This window comes from Lynx canadensis, chromosome C1, assembly GCF_007474595.2.
Source record: "Lynx canadensis isolate LIC74 chromosome C1, mLynCan4.pri.v2, whole genome shotgun sequence".
In the NCBI taxonomy this organism is placed as follows: Eukaryota; Metazoa; Chordata; class Mammalia; order Carnivora; family Felidae; genus Lynx; species Lynx canadensis.
This window is the reverse complement of record NC_044310.1, coordinates 144,172,348-144,191,658: the sequence shown is the minus strand read 5'-3', so window position 1 is coordinate 144,191,658 and position 19,311 is coordinate 144,172,348. Positions and strand designations below refer to the sequence as shown.

Here is a 19,311-nt window from a genome sequence, read left to right as displayed (position 1 = left end):
AGAGAGAGAGAGAGAGGCAAAAACAGAGGGTTTATGTGTAGAAAAACTGATTAAAAAGTCTCTCTGAGATTTTTAAGATGAGGGCCAGAGATGGAGCATCTGCCGTTCCAGAGGATGCTTTCATTTTTCCCCCAAATTTCTTTTAAGCAGCCGAGTGTACTTCTAATGAATAAGATATATTGAGCAACTCTACGGGCATTTTAAATGGTATCAGATACTAAAACTTACTAGCACACATCTCAGATTTCCCTTCCTTTTCACGTCTTCTACTCATGGATTTTGAACACAAAGAGTTTTAAGATGGAAAAAGAACATGTGAAGCTAGCCTAGTTATGATTGTGCTCTTGAACTACAGTTTATGGCAAATGACTTTAAGCAGTTTAATTAGAAGAAAAGTTTAATGGATGTTTATTGAGTTCATTCCCCTGATGATGAAAACCTTAGGTACTGTTGCATGGCAATGAAATTCTGATAGTACTGCATTGTTTTTTAAAACATGAAGTTAAAGTGGTAATAGTGACCTAACTAGAATCTTTTTAAATGCAATAGAATTAAAAATTATGGATAATACTCTACCCTTCCCTACAATTCTGTATAGCCTAAGAGACCAGTCATGCTCTAGAGTGAAAAGGGTTTATGTAGTTTATGCGACACAGAGGCAGTGGTTAAAAATTGAGTTTCTGGCATCAACTCTGGGACCAAGATGATGGTTACGCTCAAACTATGTTAGGAGTGATTGCAACCCAAACAGAATATCTTTTAAAATGATTTATTTTTTTTCACCTTAGCTTCACCTTGCCCCCCTCAATGCCTAACTAGTTTCTTCTGATTTCATGCCCTTTAAATTGAACTTTCAAACTCTCCTCTATTCTGTGTAACTGTGATGCTTTTATGAGGACTCTGTGAGAAGTCAATATCCAATTTAATTTTTTCCTACAAAATTGAAACTTATTTTGTACGATGCATTCACTGCTCAGAAATAATTCGTGGCCTTGTTGACACAGAAATTCAACATGTTTCCATGAAGGTCCATTAGAAACGGAGTGAGTTTTAAAAACATTTGATAATCTATCCTAATGAAGATATTTCATAAGGCATTTACATTGTTTCTCTTTCAATCACTAGGACAAGAACAAAATTAAAACAAGCCCCTGACTAATCTTGTGAGATGAGGGCAGTAAAGATTTCTTTTTAAAGCAAACACAATTTCTTTTTCAAGTTGTTCTGATGTTTAATAACAGTTTGCTGTTATTTATGTATTTTATGTGCTTCTTTGATCAGATACAAATTTTAGTAGGGAAATAAGCAAACATTCCTAAAAATGAATTATAAACAACTGTATTTTAGAATACTAAAAGGATTTTAAAACTTCCCACTCAGCAAAGTTAATATTTTTCCCTAATTGAAATAATGGAAAAACAAAAGTGTAGACACTTCCACGGCTTTGGGGAAACGATCTTCATGCCCCCAAGGTCATGTTTCTTAGCAGCCATTGTTGGGATCTGCTTCCACTACAGTCCTGCATGGTAGGCACCATTTTGTCTTCTTCGGAAGGTTCATCGAGGCATTGGTTACTGTTAACATGCCTCAAGGTGAGTCTCTGTAAAAGATAACCAATAATCAGTGCAACCTATTTTATCTTGAACTTCACTAGCTCATCAGATTAAATCTCTTTTTAAAATCCCTTATTTTTTTACTGTAAACCCAGTGATCTGTATGTTTGTGAATCAAACTGTGCATGTGGCTCTGAATTATTATATAACTTTTAGTGTTACAGTTTCATCATTGTCTAATGCACCTTTATCTGCAGATGGTTAAGGAAATTGGCTGACCTTTATCATGCATTGCCAAGAATTCAGGCTCCTTTGCAAAAAGCCCATTTGTGAGCTCTGAGTTCACTTGAGGGCTGCAAATATTAACATGCTTTCACAAAGCCTTCGTTTTCTTAGGCGTGTGTTCTTCAGTAACCATTTGGTAAACATGCAAAGAGATGTCACAGCTGTGACCCAAATGAACAAAACTGCTAGAGATGTTCCCATTTCAAAATACTAAACACACCATAGTATCTGTGCCTATGAGACATTCAGTGTAGAAGAATGATTATCATAGCAACAAAGAACTTGATAGTATGCTCACCATGTTTTGGTTTCCATTTTTAAGCATATTAAAAATGTCAGTGCCAAATATAAAAAGGGATGTTATGGGCATATATTTTAAAATCTTATATCTATATTTTACTTTCAGCAAAATAATGATTTTCATTAATAAGCATCCTCTCAGTACCCAAATGCTGAAATGTAATTTCAGTAATTGTACCATGTGAAACCAGTCATCACATATTTTGTCTTTTGAGTTCACATTTATATAATTTTTTAAAGTTTTATTTATTTTGAGAGAGCGAGAAAGAAAGAGAACATGAGCAGGAGAGGGACAGAGAGAGAGAATCCAAGCATGCCCTGCGCTGTCAGCACAGAGCCTGGTGCAGGGCTCAAACTCAGGAACCATGAGATCATGACCTGAGCCAAAACAAGAGTTGGATGCTTAACCAACTGAGCCACCCAGGAGCCCCAAGTTCACATTTATATTTTGAAATCATACTTTTAAACTTTTCAAACATACATTTTAAATCCACATGTTTTATGCATATTGACTTATGCACATAAATTATATAAATTTCTGCTCAGTTTCATGGGCAATGCCTAGAATCCTCTTATATGGAAAAACTCCCAACCTGAAGAAAAGTGTTTGAACATATGGCAGGTGATTTGCCGGTATATCTTGAAAAAAAGCACACATTATATTTTTGTTGCAAATACCAAAATTAAAGGTAGACAAGTCTTTTTGGGGGAAGTGGGGGGTGGATCTTGATATTACACTGAAAGTTGGATTTTAAAAATGTGGAGGGAGCACCTGGGTGGCTCAGTCAATGCAGCACCCAGTTCTTGATTTTGGCTCAGGTCATGATCTCACAGTTCTGAGATTTAGCTGCATAGGGGTCTGTGCTGCCTAAGATTCTCTCTGTCCATTCCCCTGTGTGCATACACACCCTCTCTCTCAAAAAAAAAAAAAAGGTGGGGGGCATGAAATAAAAATGGTGGAGAAACACTGCCTGCACAGTTGTAATTTGTTTGGATTAGGACTGCAAATACCCTGGACTGCACTGTCCTGAGAAGAGATGGGATGGAAAATAGGCTTGTGGGGGATGCTTAATAGACAACAAGCAGGAAATTAAAAGCACAAGGCTATTAAACGTGAAGAAGATTTCAAGATTGAGGCCTTTGTTGCTCTTTCAATACATGAAATCAAGCTATTTATACTAAAAAGAGCGAGAAAATGAAATGGCAAAATATAGGCAAGAAGATGGATGATGATGCCAGAAGATGGCTTATGATGCTAGAAATTATGCTGTTGGCTAATGAACCAGCAACCAACTTGAAAAACAAAACATTTTTTCTAGAAAATTTTCATTAAAATCAACAAAATATTCTTTATTCTTGTTACTTACCTGAGGTCCTTCGTATATACATGTCCTCTTTCAAAAAAAGCAATTTAGCCTTGATTGCTTCCATTAGATTTTTTTTTAAATGTGACTTTAAGGATCAGCTTATCAAGTACATAATGATAATTTACACAATATTAGTATATTTTCCTAAAAAGTATTTTCTTTGAAGGAATTCGTTAATAGTCAAAAGCCACCACTGTAAAGATAACAAAGAACTCACCAAAAACCTCTCCTTTTTAATGTAGGGCAGTAGAAAGACCAGACCTTTTAGGGTCAGGTAGACCTCAGTTTGAATTCCTGTTGCCCCAGTTACCAGCCATGAACACTTGGGCAAGCCGCCAAATCATTCTGAGGACCCGATTCTTTATCAGAAAATGCTTAACTATACATATGAGTATTTAAAAATGCTCTTTTCCCATCTGCTTAACAAATTTAACCTTTATTCAACTATATAACTGTGATCCCCCTTAGTGATCTGATAAGGGTAACAATGTTAACATGTTTCTAGGCAACATTAAAAATAACCTCTGAATGATAAACTGCATCTGTATCTGACACGCCGCATTATAAACACCTGATAGGAAACGAAATCCTGGGCATCTCTAAGCACCAAGGCTTGTAGTTTTGCATACTCTTTTGGGTTCCTCAGAGCTGGGCCTATGGAGTGGTTACATACATACGTGTTCAGTGCTTCAAGGGTGGTTGCCACACCACCCTGATATGGCTCTCATCCCTTCACAGAGGGCTGTCACCTGTTGAAGAGCTAGCTCCCCTAAGGCTAGATGAACTGCTGCAGGGTCTGCTGACAGAAGCAAGTCGTGGTTTCTGCCCTAGAATTATGTAAATAAACTTGGGACACTAAGTGTCAAGTTAACTCTAAGAAGACCCCTTTTGGGCATTACACTGCCAGGTAGGCTTTTAAAACAAACTAAGATAATACATGTAAATTACCTTGTACACAAGTTCTCTGTGCAAAACGTCCAAACTTTCCCAGCTTTCTAACACGTCTCGAATGTAGTTCTAATGTAAGTAATGCCCCTTGTCTTCACTCGTCTCCATACCCCATTCAGCCTTGTCACTGAGCATTCCAAGCTCCATTGTGTCTTCTACTAACAACTTGAACTGGTTCATTCGAACCAGAATAATGCCCTAACTTCCCATCTGTTCTCATAGGAAGCTATTGCACAATGTAATGTCCTTTATTTACAGGACGATAATCCCTTTAAGATCAAGAACTAGGACATGTTCTTATTTGCACTCTTTATAAGAATTCCATACTGGTTTTTTGACTTAAACTGAATAACGATTCTTTTCATTGCTTACTGAGAAGATATTCACAAATCACACAGGTGATAAAAGGTATAATTTTTAAAAAGCTTTTATTGTATCACTTAGCCAACCACAAAGAAAATCTTAGATATAATTTATGTTATAAACTTACTGAAAATTACATTTTAGTTTTCAAAAATGCATTTCCTTCACGCTTCAGGTTAAAATAATAAATTCTAGAAAAGCTACCCTAAATCTGCACACAATGGAAGTATCTGAATAAAAAATTAACAAGATTAATTAATTTTAATGTCCCCAAAACAATCCATAGTTTTGGCTATGTTTTTTTTAATTGATTATTTTTAGCTCTAATGCAAAATCTATTATATAAACATGACTATAGTTAGCCTAAGAAAGCTAATGTCATAATGTATTCCATTAATTATATTTATGCATATATAAATATTTGAAATAAAGTAAAAACTGGAAAATGTCTATTAATAATTGACCAAACACTTCTTAATATAGTCAGCCTCCAAATTAATAAGCAGCTAAAAGTAAAAGACAGAAAAGTAACTCCGTGGAGAAATAGCACATAAAGATTTTTCTTAAGTACATTTTAAAGAATTTCTAGATTTCAATAATAGAACATAACAAAAATAGTAAAATAAATTTAACAGTCTGCAAAACAAATTTACAAGACTTATTAGAGAATGTAATCAGTAGGATTCTCAAAAATATTTCTAAAAACTTCCATTCTTGTATAGTTTCTTAGTAGCCATTTTTGCAAAGGGCTATCATTACATGTTTCCACAGTGGGCTTCTGGGAGCCATCAGCTACTTTGCTTACTGAGAGACAGGACTGGGTGATTATGTGAAGAAGAGTGTGGGTCTGTTTGACAAAGAAAATAATGAATAATGACAAAATCAAGTACAAAGGCAGTAATAAATCAATCATTCTTGGCAACATACAATTTCTACTGGGTAAGGATGGAAGGCACACGTCATAATAATTGCATCCATGAAGCTAAGAGCCACATCCTTTTAGATGACTTTAGTATCAACTGTATTAAGTAGGAGCAAATGAAGATAAGACTGGGAAGATGGAGCAGAGCCTGAGATCAGATGTTGAAACATTTTGAGCGAAAGGTTATTTTGGACAGAAAAGGTATGTTCTCAATGTTCACTCTAGTGACAAAAATATTTTTTTATGGTGCTAAGTGGGTTATTTTGTGAGTAGATATTCAAAATTGTTGAATACCCAGAGTTTTTTCAGTTATGGTTTGTGAGTTCCTCACTCCTTTGCCCTAAACTTGAACAGATGCCAGGGAAGAATCCAGGGGAGAATATATTGATTTAATGTTTTGCTTTACTTTGTACAGTATGGTACTCAAATTGTTCCCACCATGTTTTCATGCAGCTGACCTGTGTTAAAAGTGTTGCACATGTGCATTGCCAAATTCATCTAAATGTCAATTAGCAAGTTAATGAAGAGAGGAAAAAGAAAAGGTCAGCTCCACTTGGGCTCTTAATTTGACCTAATTCTCCAAACACAATTTGTAATTAATTTGTTTCTTGTTTTCGGTCTATTGCCTCCTCAGGAGCATTAGCTCCAGGAAGGCCAGGAACTATAACTATATACATCAAGCCTAGTGCCTGCCCACAGGAGGCTCTTCATAAGTTCTGACTGAAACACTTATGAAAGGCCAATGCAGAAAATAAACTCTGTTAAAATTAAACTACATCTCTTTTGCTGCTTAATGGACACAAATCATTGGATTTTCTATTTCAAGGACTTAGTGTCTATAGTAAAATTGTAGACAAATGATTTATAAATCTACAAAGGATAACATGTATATATTATATATATGATTGTCATATATATAATTTATATTTAAGATTTTATATATACATATATGTGTATGTGTGTGTATATATATATATTTAGCCCAACTTGAATTTCCTATCTATACTGTTGAAAATTCCTAAACTTGATAATCCTCTATCTTCAGTGATGTTTCTTTTCATAATAAATTTTTCTTGGTAAATGTCATGTTAACATCAAAGACTTTAGTGTTCGTGATTGTGAATTTCATCTTTTATTAAAACGAAAAATGAATTATAAAGTTTTCCTTGAATTCAAACAAAACAAAACTTGCTTTACCTATTTGCAGGAAATATAACTCCAGAGCATAAATACAGTATAAAATTTTCCATAAAAAATACTATTATAATATTTCCCCTAAAGTGTTTATCACATGAGTGACCATGAAAAACATTCAAAGAACTTTCACTCCTGGTGCTTCTGAAAAGCCAGTAAGGGGGTGCCTGAGTGTCTCAGTCAGTTGGGACTCTGACTTCAGCTCAAGTCATGATCTCATGGTTTGTGAGTTCGAGCTCTGCGTTGGGCTCTGTGCTGATAGCTCAGAGCCTGGAGCCTGCTTTGGATTCTGTGTTTCCCCCTCCTCTGCCCCTCCCCTGCTCATGCTCTGTCTCTATCACTCAATAATGAATAAATGTTAAAAATTTTTTAAAGCCATTAAGCCAGAAGAAAAATTAGAAATCTCAAATAATCCCATTGGGATAAAAAGTATTTTTTATTTAAAAAAAACCCACAAAAACATTGAGTTTTCATTTGTTTGAAAAATAAGTGTAGTTTACTTATTTTTTCTCAGTGTTTCTCAATGATTAATATTTTATGTGTTTTCTAGTTATTTTTAGTGCTCATATTCAAATTTATATTCGTCTAATGAAATATCCTTCCACTTTATCGTGATCTTTCTTATTCTGTATTCAAATAATCTAAAAACATAAGAATTACACAATTTCTACAAAGTAGATTTGCCAAAAATCATTTCCCTTTTCCATTTGGGGGAGTATCTTTCCAATTTGGAGCTATTATAAATAATGTTTTCATAAACACCTCTGAACATCTCTCTCCACATGTATAGTCACTTATTTATAAATTATTCTTGAAGTGAAATCACAAGATCAAAAGGTATAAACCTTTTAATACATACTAGCAAAGTTTAAAAAAAATCTACGATACTTGTTTTGTAATAATAGCAGTAGCAGCTAACATTTCTCATGCTTATTATATGCTAGGATACTACATGGGTGTCAGTCTTACTACATCTACACCAGTGTTGTGTGTTCCATTAAAAACATTTCTCGACAGAGACAGGATAGAGAAATAATATAAGAACACATGTGAAATGATTTTTTTTATTTACGTATTTCTGATAGTTCTAAATAGCCAATGACAATGAAAGAGAAAGTTAATTGAAATATTTCTCCTGTGCTGATTATTCAAGACCTTGCATAGTTTTATATTAAGTATACTTTTTATTTTCTATGAAATACTCTTTATTAAGCATATCAGCCCTTATCGTACTTGTTGCAAATGCCTCTCACAACTTTGGAGGACTGTCATGTTAATTCAGTTTTGAAGGTAATGTGACATACAGGCTGACATGAAGCATACTGCCGAATATCTTCCTATTGCTTTATTTAAAATATTGGCTGGAAAACAAGGTAAGATGAACCCTAAGCCAGGATTGGTTTTTGTTTATAACCTTACTTAATCATTTTCCTTTGAAGTATAAAATATTAGTATTTTCTGGGATTTACAAAATTTGAATTATACTATTTAAAGATGTATAAGAAAATAATTCCTGTCTTTAAACATATACATATGTTTTGCTATCTAAGACAGGATGTGTCATGCATGGAGTATCCCTAAATCTACCCTTTTGAAAAGATAATTACTACTGAAAGCCAAGTGACTTCAGACTAAGAAAACGAGTTTAATGACAAAGTAAGAATTATAAAATTAGGTCATACTTTTACATCTTCTTTATTAGAAAGCACTAAGTGAAAAACTTGATAATTTAATGAATGAATAGAAGTGACTGCCTGGTCGGTTAAAGAACCAATCAATCATACAGGCTTCAGTTTAAAAGATTCCTTACTAAAATTTAGTTTAGAAAGTTAAAAATTTAAAATGAAATTCGATTGTTATATATAATAAGCAAAAACAATGTTATATTCAATAGCAAAGGCAGTAAGATTTCCCCTATTGATAAAGTATGAAATAATAATTATTTAAAGAGTAATATATAATGAAGTTGTCATTCAAAATATTAAGTATGATCTCCTGACATGGTGAACTGTGTTTCATTAGAACAGAATATGAGTATTCTAAAAAAAAAAATGAGTGTAAATGTTTCAGAAACAAGAACTAAAATTACAATACTAAACTATTGAAATTCCTATTCACTAATTGAGTCTACATAAGAAACCACAGCTATGGGACAATGGGAATGTGGAAAGGTAACACTAGTCAGATATACACAGCCTTCTAAAGGTAAATTGAGTCACTGTTTTTATTAGGAGTGCTACACAGGGAAATGGCTGGGTTGCCATTATAGATTACTTACCTTGAAATTATATTGCCATTTACCTGCTTTCTGATGAAGGTAAAAGGAGGAGGTGTTAGGTAAAGTCTAAATATAAGCTTCTGTGATTTCAGTAAATATCAGTCCAACATATTTTACCTACTGAAAAAAATCCCTTATCTTGTGACTCTGGGAAACATTTGATACAGATGGATATTGAATTCATTTTTTCAGTCAACTTGCTCAGTCACATGAAAAACAAGACTTATTTTTAGCATCATATTTTGCTCCCTTATTTTTTCTTTGTTGCGTAGTGTTTGTTGAGCATAAGTGCTCTGTCCTAAAATTAGATTCTTACACTGTATATAGCTGCTTGAATGTTCAAAGAGAAATGTAATTATATGCGCTTATTGTCAGAAAATGTAAATTTCAAATGCATTGGAACACAACTGCAATGTTCAAATTGAATATAAGGAAATCTAAGTAGAATAGAATGGATGGATGACAACTTTATAAAAATAATTTTTAAAATGTTTCAGTGCGATGAAATTTAGATTTTTTTTTCTTTTTTGTTCTAATTCTGTGGCAGTTGCTTTCATAGCACCATAGTGTTCGGGTAATTGATTTAAGAGGTTATAGACCAGGTGAGGATCTTGTAGTTTTGTTGGTGATGCTCAGTTGCCCCCAAACTGAACATGTTTAGCCAGGTATAAAGTGATACCGAATTAAATTCATGGCTGTATTAAAAAAAATATTAAGAAAGTGAAAAATTCTATGTTTCAAATTAAAGTTGGCCGAAGACATGTATCTGTTGCCAACATGTGCTTAGTTTCACTCAAATAAAAGGAGAACCAATTAGATATTAAATTATGAATATGTATAAAGTTCGTAAGCAATTAGACCATACTGACAAAGTGGTTTTATGACTGTTCGTCTAAATAGTCTATTGCAGAACATCTTTCCAAATATTAAGGAAAGGAGAAATTCTATGTGAGTAAAATTGGTAAATTTTATTTAACCAATTGATAATTGATGATATTTAATCCCTTTCATTTATAGTAATACACGTTTAGCTTATCAGATCAGCATCATTAAAAGCATCAAATTGTTCCTAGTTTTTCAGTGACCTCAAAAGGCAATGTAGGGTAGTGGAAAAATTGCTGGATTCGGTGCCAGAAACCTGGGGTCTAAAACCTAGAGAAACTGTTTTAACACTGTAAGCTTACATTTACTAATATAAAGAATACAAATAATAATAATATCTTACAGGACTACTATTAGAATTTTTTGAGAAAACAGATGAAGTTATAGACACTCTAAATTTCATTCCCTTCGCTGTTCCCTTCACTCACCCAAGAAGCAAACAAACTGGAGAGGCTCCATGTTTTGAGGCTTTATGATACTGTTTGAATTTTTCTCTGGATTTTCTAATAATTCTCCTATTAATGACTTTTCTAAAATTGAAAGTGCTATGGGAGATGAGGTGATGGAATGTTTCAGTTGTACGCACTGTGAGACTTGCGGTTGTACCAGTCACTAGCTTTCTTCAATTACTATATTAGAATGTCATGTCTGCCCCCATCGCTGGCAGTGTGATCTTTGTGCTTACTTCCTGCCTGATAAAGGCTGAACGAAGAGAACTTTAAGAAAAGTTTCAGCTCTTGTAATCCTGTGAACTCCACCAAGTTTTATTCTGCTTTGATAGTATACCACCCTCAGGTTCCTCAAAGAAAACTAATTCTGCCTTTGATAGCAGTAGATAAATAACTGAATTAAAGAAGCAGCAAGTACCACTTTCTACTTCCCACAGGGTGGATGCCAGAAGACCAGCACTACTTGGCAATGACTCCTCTTTCCCAGCATCTCTCACCCTTTACTCCCTATCCCTCCCCCATCTCTCCTGAAGGCCTGTCATTTTCCAAAGTATGTTTATGCCTTTTCTTAACTTTGCAATAATTCCAACAGTTTATAAAAAGACTAAGGAAGATAAGTAGATGTTTGGCCACTGTCTAGACCTTCTCAAACTTTAATATGTATGTAAATGACTTGGGGATTTGTTAAGATGCAGACTCCGATATAGTCTTGTAAAATTCCAAATTTCCAAAAAGTTCCCAGGTGATGTTCCTAGTCTGAGAATCACACTTTGAGTGGTAGGAGTTGGGACTGTTCTGTAGACTAAGTATTAGATTTAAATTTCTTTTAAAAAAAAGTCTCTATTCTTCTGACTTTTTTACAAATAAAATCAGTCTTATTTCAAAGCTGAAAATTCCAGAAAGGTGATTCATTATTCCTACAATTATTCTATTCTCTTATGACCTCTCCACAGTATGATTTATGCACTCATAAATTTGGCAAAAAATCGATACTATGACTTAAATATTAATTTTAGACAAGTTGAACATCACAATTTAATTTTAAAAACAAACATAGGAGGGTAAAGTATGTTATATAATTATTACTATGATCAGATCTTTTAAAACCTAAACATTTCTCAATATTTATGGAATATTATAAGCTTTTTTATGTGTGTTCCAGAAATGAAGTTTACATGACACAAAATATTCCAATGCTATAAAAATACTACAGTAGCTAACTACTAGTCATCCAAAATAGTAAATTTACAAAAACTATTTGTCTTAGGTGAAGCAATCTATTTTTTTTTCTCTTTTCTTTCAAAATCCCTTAGTATTCAACAGTCTTACTGCTGGCTGATAAAAACGTAAACAAAATATACACCTAAGTACCAATAATATAGTTATTTCAGAAATTAAAGAATCTGAGTTATGACCATAGTAGCCGTTGCCCACTCAAAAAATAAGGAAAGTTTGAAGATTAAAAGTGGTACTCTGAAATTCAACACTGCTTTACCTTATCAAAAGTACATATACTCCTTCTCCTTTCCTTATAAATACATATTCTAGATTTCTTAATTTTTAACACCAGGCCAATAAAGTTCTGGGTTCATTGCGAAAACTAAAGAGCAACAGCAACATAAAGTTTTATTTAAAAAAAATGCTACTTGTAGGATTTCTCCTTTATCTGTACATTTATCTGTACTGTACAGAAGGAGAGAGCCAAGGGTCCAGGTTTACCCCCATGTATTATTAAAGGAAGTATCTTCTGCAGTCTTAATATAAAGGGTGGTGATGATGATAGCTCAAGAGAAAAAATGGGGGTCAGACAAAGGTGAGTGAACAAGGTACAGAGAAGATGAGTCTGAATAGAACACACTGGTGCATTATTGGAATGATTCAGGATGTTTGCCCTTAATTATGTCACAGAAGAAGAATATTTTATGTCCAAAGAGCTTCATTATATAAATTTTGGAGCCAAATTTTAACCCTACATAATCAATTTCAAATTACATAAAAATTCAGTAAGTTTTCCTGCTAAGAAACTACAACATCATGCAAATTGGAAGGACATTCAAAAAGTTTTTTAAAAGAAGACATTATTACAATATCAATAATACCAACGACTATAGATTGGTTTTTAAAATGTTACAGTTGCAGAGTATTTTAGGCTTAAACAGTGCATTTGTGAAATTTGTTTACCTCTAGTGCATTATTTATCTTGCAAGAATAGTTCTTATTTTAAATCACCAACCATTTAATGAGGAAAATGTAACACGGATGACCCAATTCATTTTGTTAAGCAAAGGGAGTGGAAAGGACCGAAGCTGTTTCAAGGCAACTTCCTTATGGAGAAGAAAATATTTCTTTTTTATTAGCTCCATCTGATGGTTGATCTGGTTTTTACACACAGCCTGGCTATAAATTCCCAACAGTAATTTTATTGTTTTCTCTCCCTCTCTTCTATCAGAAAGATGTACTACATTGAGGAAATGCTGCTTGGCTGATTATGTACCTAATTAGGTTATCGAATTTTGCAAAGTATTTACCATTATAAAGAGCATTCTTGCTAATCTTATCAGCTTTTTTCTTTTTTCCTTTAAGTTGGGAAGCTGTAAAATTTTAAATTTGAAAATATTGCTGATAGTGTCCTGTAATGCGCATCTTCATATATACCTCTCACCTAAGCGTAGCTGGCCGCTTGCCTAACTTATATGAAGCATGTACATGTGATAACACATTTTAAGCACATAAAAATGAATTTACTTTCCTTATTCGTGTTTTACACTAGTGGACTAGTTTGGCAAAAACCTATTTATATGCTATACCATCCTCATGCTATCAGATAGAGGCGTGCATGCTTGAAAATACAGTTCTTCCAATGCAGAAAAAGTAGCTTAGCATTTAAATGTATTTGAAATATATAAATGAGTTTAAGCACTAAATGATAAGTAAATTGAAGAAAATACTGTACCTCTGCATCATATTCCCATAACTGATTTCCTCTCATGTGGTGGCATTTTAACATGATTACAGGTCCGCTGAGTCTAGACACATCCAAGCACAAATCATCAGTTCGGATTTCTTTGTCAGCAGTATAAGAAAACACCTGGGAATATAAAATTCAGCTAATAAAATAATCTTCTTAAAAACAAAAAGAAACCCCACAATATAGCAGATTTCTCTGTGGAAGCATTGATATCAACTTGTGTTTTCAAATAGTGTCTGCCGTGTGATCTTGAGAAAGCTAGTTGACCTCTGAGTCCTTTCCCTGAACTGCAAAATAAGGCAGTGTCATCTGTTTCATAAAGTTTTTGTGAGGCCTCAGTTTAATAAACTAAAATAGTAAATACTTATTATTTGGTGGCACCACATTTCCTGCACTATACTTGTCTCATATATCATACAACTGGTTCAATAAAACAAACTTTGTTAACCATATGGGGCTCAACAAAGGGCACTCCTTATTCTCACCACCATACAACCAGTACCCCAGCTCTATAGAGCTCATGATGTCTTTCATAAAGACGTTTAAATCCTTCTTTCCATAGGTACATCATGTAAATTTTATTAAATATTGTCAGTGTGTTTCCAAAGGTTGTAGAATTAGCTTCTCCAGAGAGCTCATTAAAGGTAGGCTCTCTGCTTATCTTATACTGTATAGCTGGGCTTGGCTACAATTCTCAAAATATCCAACAAATGTCAAGGTGGATTGTGGATTCATTGTTAGCTAATTTAAACTGATACTATAAGAATCTTTTTTTTAAATTCCTGGTATGAATAATTTATTTATAACATTGATTATTGAAGGTTCATGAGTTAGTAAGTACCTAAATTATAAAAGTTATTTTCTTCTGTTAGCTATGATAAGCATGGTTCAGTGTTTTGTGGGTATTTTTTTCTTTGCAATGTCAAGAGGGAATATAATAAGGAAGATCATATGAGGATCTTTTAGTTTTCCAATGCAGTCTGATAAAATTGGAGGAAGTCAGCTCTAGAAATCAATTATACACGCTGGAGCCCTGGCCTGTAAGCTAAACAAGTTAGTCTTGAAGGGGTTGGCCTCTTCACCGAGACTCAGGACTTCTCTGAAAATCACAAGTGGTAAGAGGAGAATGCAAAGTCAATGATAAGGATATTCTTCACAAAAGTTGTACATTCTACTCAACAGTATAAAACCTTGAGAAGTATATGAAATTCATTTAATTAAACTATGTAAAATATAGATTTGATGTATGGCACTCAGAAAAAAATTTCCTATCTTTTGTACTTTTTAATGCTCACACTTTTAATGGGAATTATGAGTAACCAAGAGAATAAAAGAAATACCTATCAAACATAAGTACTATATCCTTTCCAAACATGGTATTTATTAATACAATATTCAATTTAATACAAACATATTTAATAGCTGAATTTAGTAGGAGACCTTGATTTGAAGGAGGGAAATTTCTGGAGAAATTTCTTTTATCTTTTGTTTTTAATGTGAAGTATAATTTTCCACATTGAAGTATTTTCTTTTAGTTGTATACAGATGCCAGTGTAAATGGAAACACCAAAGCATTCACATTTGCCATTAATTTTGTTTGAGGAATACAATCAGAGCCTGAAAATGATTTTTCCTCAGGTCTCTTATGATAGTTTGGAAACTTTACCACATTCTTTTTTCCTTGATTACTAATTTTAATTCAATCAATAGCTATCTTAAGTGATTTATACTCAATAAAGATATATTTGTAGAATATATTCTGAGCCTGTATACATATAGTACCTGAAATTATGTTTCTTTGGCCTTTGCACTTGAAAAAAAATTAACTGATGTTAAAATGCTTGGTCCACAGATAATTTTTTTCCTAAAAAAATCTGTATATAGTGCTTTATTTTCTGGCATTAATTTGTTCACAAATCCTAATAATTAATATGATTAATTTATTTTTCATACCTGAGAATCTCATTTTTATGCTTGATTACTATTTTTTTTCTTGAAGTAAGTAGCATACTTTATTACACAGTGGTAAATGGAAGGATGGACTTTTTTTAATATGAAATTTATTGTCAAGTTGGTTTCCATACAACCTCCAGTGCTCATCCCAACAGGTCCCCTCCTCAATGCCCATCACCCACTTTCCCCTCCCTCGCACCCCCCATCTACTCTCTGTTTATTCTCAGTTTTTAAGAGTCTCTTATGGTTTGCCTCCCTCCCTAACTTTTTTTTTTTTCCCCTGTCCCATCTCCATGGTCTTCTGTTACGTTTCTCAGGAGCCACGTAAGAGTGAAAACATATGGTATCTGTCTTTCTCTGTATGACTTATTTCACTTAGCATAACACTCTCCAGTTCCATCCACATTAGTACAAAAGGCCATATTTCATTCTTTCTCATTGCCAAGTCCTATTCCATTGTGTATATAAACCATAATTTTTTTTATCCATTCATCAGTTGATGGACACTTAGGCTCTTTCCACAATTTGGCTATTGTTGAAAGTGCTGCTACAAACATTGGGGTACAAGTGCCCTATGCATCAGCACTCCTGTATCCCTTGGGTAAATTCCTAGCAGTGCTATTGCTGGGTCACAGGGTAGATCTATTTTTTTTAATTTTTTGAGGAACCTCCACACTGTTTTCCAGAGTGGCTGCACCAGTTTGCATTCTCACCAACAGTGCAAGAGGGTTCCCGTTTCTCCACATCCTCTCCACCATCTATAGTCTCCTGATTTGTTCATTTTAGCAACTCTGTCTGACTCGTGTGAGGCGATATCTCAGTGTGGTTTTGATTTTTATTTCCCTGATGAGGAGTGACGTTGAGCATCTTTTCATGTGCCTGTTGGCTATCTGGATGTTTTCTTTAGAGAAGTGTCTATTCATGTTTTCTGCCCATTTATTCACTGGATTATTTGTTTTTTGGGTGTAGAGTTTGGTGAGTTCTTTATAGATTTTGGATACTAGCCCTTTGTCTGATATGTCATTTGCAAATATCTTCTCCCATTGTGTCAGTTGCCTTTTAGTTTTGTTGATTGTTTCCTTGCAGTGCAGAAGCTTTTTATCTTCATCAGGTCCCAATAGTTCATTTTTGCTTTTAATTCCCTTGCCTTTGGAGATGCATCAAGTAAGAAATTGCTGCGGCTGAGGTCAGAGAGGTTTTTGCCTGCTTTCTCCTCTAGGGTTTTGATGGTTTCCTGTCTCACATTCAGGTCCTTTATCCATTTTGAGTTTATTTTTGTAAATGGTGTAAGAAAGTGGTCTAGGTCATTCTTCTGCATGTTGTTGTCCAGTTCTCCCAGCACCATTTGTTAAAGAGACTGTTTTCCATTGGATATTCTTTCCTGCTTTGTCAAAGATTAGTTGGCCATACATTTGTGGGTCCAATGCTGGAGTCTCTATTCTGTTCCACTGGTCTATGTGTCTGTTTTTGTGCCAATAGCATGCTGTCTTGATGATTACAGCTTTGTAGTAGAGGCTAAAGTCTGGAATTGTGATGCCTCCTGCTTTGGTCTTCTTCAATATTATTTTGGCTATTCGGGGTCTTTTGTGGTTCCATACAAATTTTAGGATTGCTTGTTCTAGCTTCGAGAAGAATGCTGGTGCAATTTTGATTGGGATTGCATTGAATGTGTAGATTGCTTTGAGTAGTATTGACATTTTAATAATATTCTTCTAATCATTGAGCACGGAATGTTTTTCCATTTCTTTGTATCTTCTTCAATTTCCTTCATAAGCTTTCTATAGTTTTCAGCATACAGGTCTTTTACATCTTCGGTTAGGTTTATTCCTACGTATTTATGCTTCTTGGTGCAATCGTGAATGGAATCAGTTTGTTTGTCTTTCTGTTGCTTCATTATTACTGTATGAAAATGAAACTGATTTCTGTACATTAATTTTGTATCCTGTGACTTTACTGAATTCATGTATCAGTTCTAGTAGACTTTTGGTGGAGTCTATTGGGTGTTCCATGTACAATATCATGTCATCTGCAAAAAGTGAAAGCTTGACTTCATCTTTGCCAATTTTGATGCCTTTAATTTCCTTTTGTTGTCTGATTGCTGATGCTAGCACTTCCAACACTATGTTAAACAACAGCAGTGAGAGTGGACATCCCTGTTGTGTTCCTGATCTCAGGGAAAGCTCTCCGTTTTCCCCATTGAGGATGATATTAGCTGTGGGCTTTTCATAAACGGCTTTATGATGTTTCAGTATGTTCCTTCTATCCCGACTTTCTCGAGGGTTTTTATTAACAAAGGCTGAATTTTATCAAATGCTTTTTCTGCATCGATTGACAGGATCATATGGTTCTTTTCTCTTATTAATGTGATGTATCACATTGATTTGTGAATGTTGAACCAGCCCTACAGCCCAAGAATGAATCCCACTTGATCATGGTGAAGAATTGTTTTTATATGCTGTTGAATTCTGTTTGCTAGTATCTTATTGAGAATTTTTGCATCCATATTCATCAGGGATATTGGCCTGTAGTTCTCTTTTTTTTTTTGCTGGCTCTCTGTCTGGTTTGGGAATATAAGTAATGCCGTCTTCATAGAATGAGTCTGGAAGTTTTCCTTCTCTTTCTATTTTTTGGAACAGCTTGAGAAGGATAGGTATTATCACTGCTTTAAATGTCTGGTAGAATTCCCCAGGGAAGCCATCTGGTCCTGGACTCTTATTTGTTGGGAGATTTTTGATAAGTGATTCAATTTCTTCACTGGTTTTGGGTCTGTTCAAGTTTTCTATTTCTTCCTGTTTGAGTTTTGGAAGTGGGTGGGTGCTTAGGAATTTGTCCATTTCTTCCAGGTTGCCCAGTTTGTTGGCATGTAATTTTTCATAGTATTCCCTGATAATTGTATTTCTGAGGGATTGGTTGTAATAATCCCATTTTCATTCATGATTTTATCTATTTGGGTCCTCTCCCTTTTTTTTTTTTTTTTTTTTTTTTTTTTTGAGAAGCCTGGCTAGAGGTTTATCAATTTTGTTTATTTTTTTTAAAAAACCAACTATTAGTTTCATTGATCTTTACAGATTTTTTAGATTCTATATTGTTTATTTCTGCTCTGATCTTTATTATTTCTCTTCTTCTGCTGGGTTTGGGGTGTCTTTGCTGTTCTGCTTCCAGATCCTTTAGGTATGCTGTTAGATTTTGTATTTGGGATTTTTCTTGTTTCTTGAGATAGGCCTGGATTGCAATGTGTTTTCCTCTCAGGACTGCCTTTGCTGCATCCCAAAGTATTTGGATTGTTGTATTTTCATTTTCATTTGTTTTCATATATTTTTAATTTCTTCTCTAATTGCCTGGTTGACCCACTCATTCTTTAGTAGGGTGTTCTTTAACCTCCATGCTTTTGGAGGTTTTCCAGACTTTTTCCTGTGGTTGATTTCAAGCTTCATAGCATTGTGGTCTGAAAGTATGCATGGTATGATTTCAATTCTTGTATACTTATGAAGGGCTGTTTTGTGACCCTGTATATGATCTATCTTGGAGAATGTTCCATGTGCACTCAAGAAAAAAGTATATTCTGTTGCTTTGGGATGCAGAGTTCTAAATATATCTGTCAAGTCCATCTGATCCAAGGTATCATTCAGGGCCCTTGTTTCTTTATTGATCCTGTGTCTAGATGATCTCCATTGTTGTAAGTGGAGTATTAAAGTTCCCTGCAATTACCACATTCTTATCAATAAGGTTTCTTATGTTTGTGATTGTTTTATATATTTGGGGGCTCTCATATTCGGTGCATAGACATTTATAATTGTTAGCCCTTCCTGATGGATAGACCCTGTAATTATTATATAATGCCCTTCTTCA

At 34.2% G+C, this 19,311-nt stretch overlaps 1 protein-coding gene across 1 annotated transcript in view; it reads right to left on the bottom strand.

The window, feature by feature from the left end:
- Positions 1-624: 624 nt before the first annotated feature.
- GALNT13 (polypeptide N-acetylgalactosaminyltransferase 13) overlaps positions 625-19,311 on the bottom strand; it is a 560,096-nt gene continuing 541,409 nt past the window's right edge. The window contains exons 12-13 of the mRNA XM_030327372.1: positions 13,495-13,629; positions 625-1,600 (exon numbers count right to left, since the gene is read on the bottom strand). Of these exons, the coding sequence (XP_030183232.1) occupies positions 1,460-1,600; positions 13,495-13,629 (276 nt within the window). The 3' untranslated portion in view covers positions 625-1,459. The remainder of the gene's footprint in view (positions 1,601-13,494; positions 13,630-19,311) is intronic.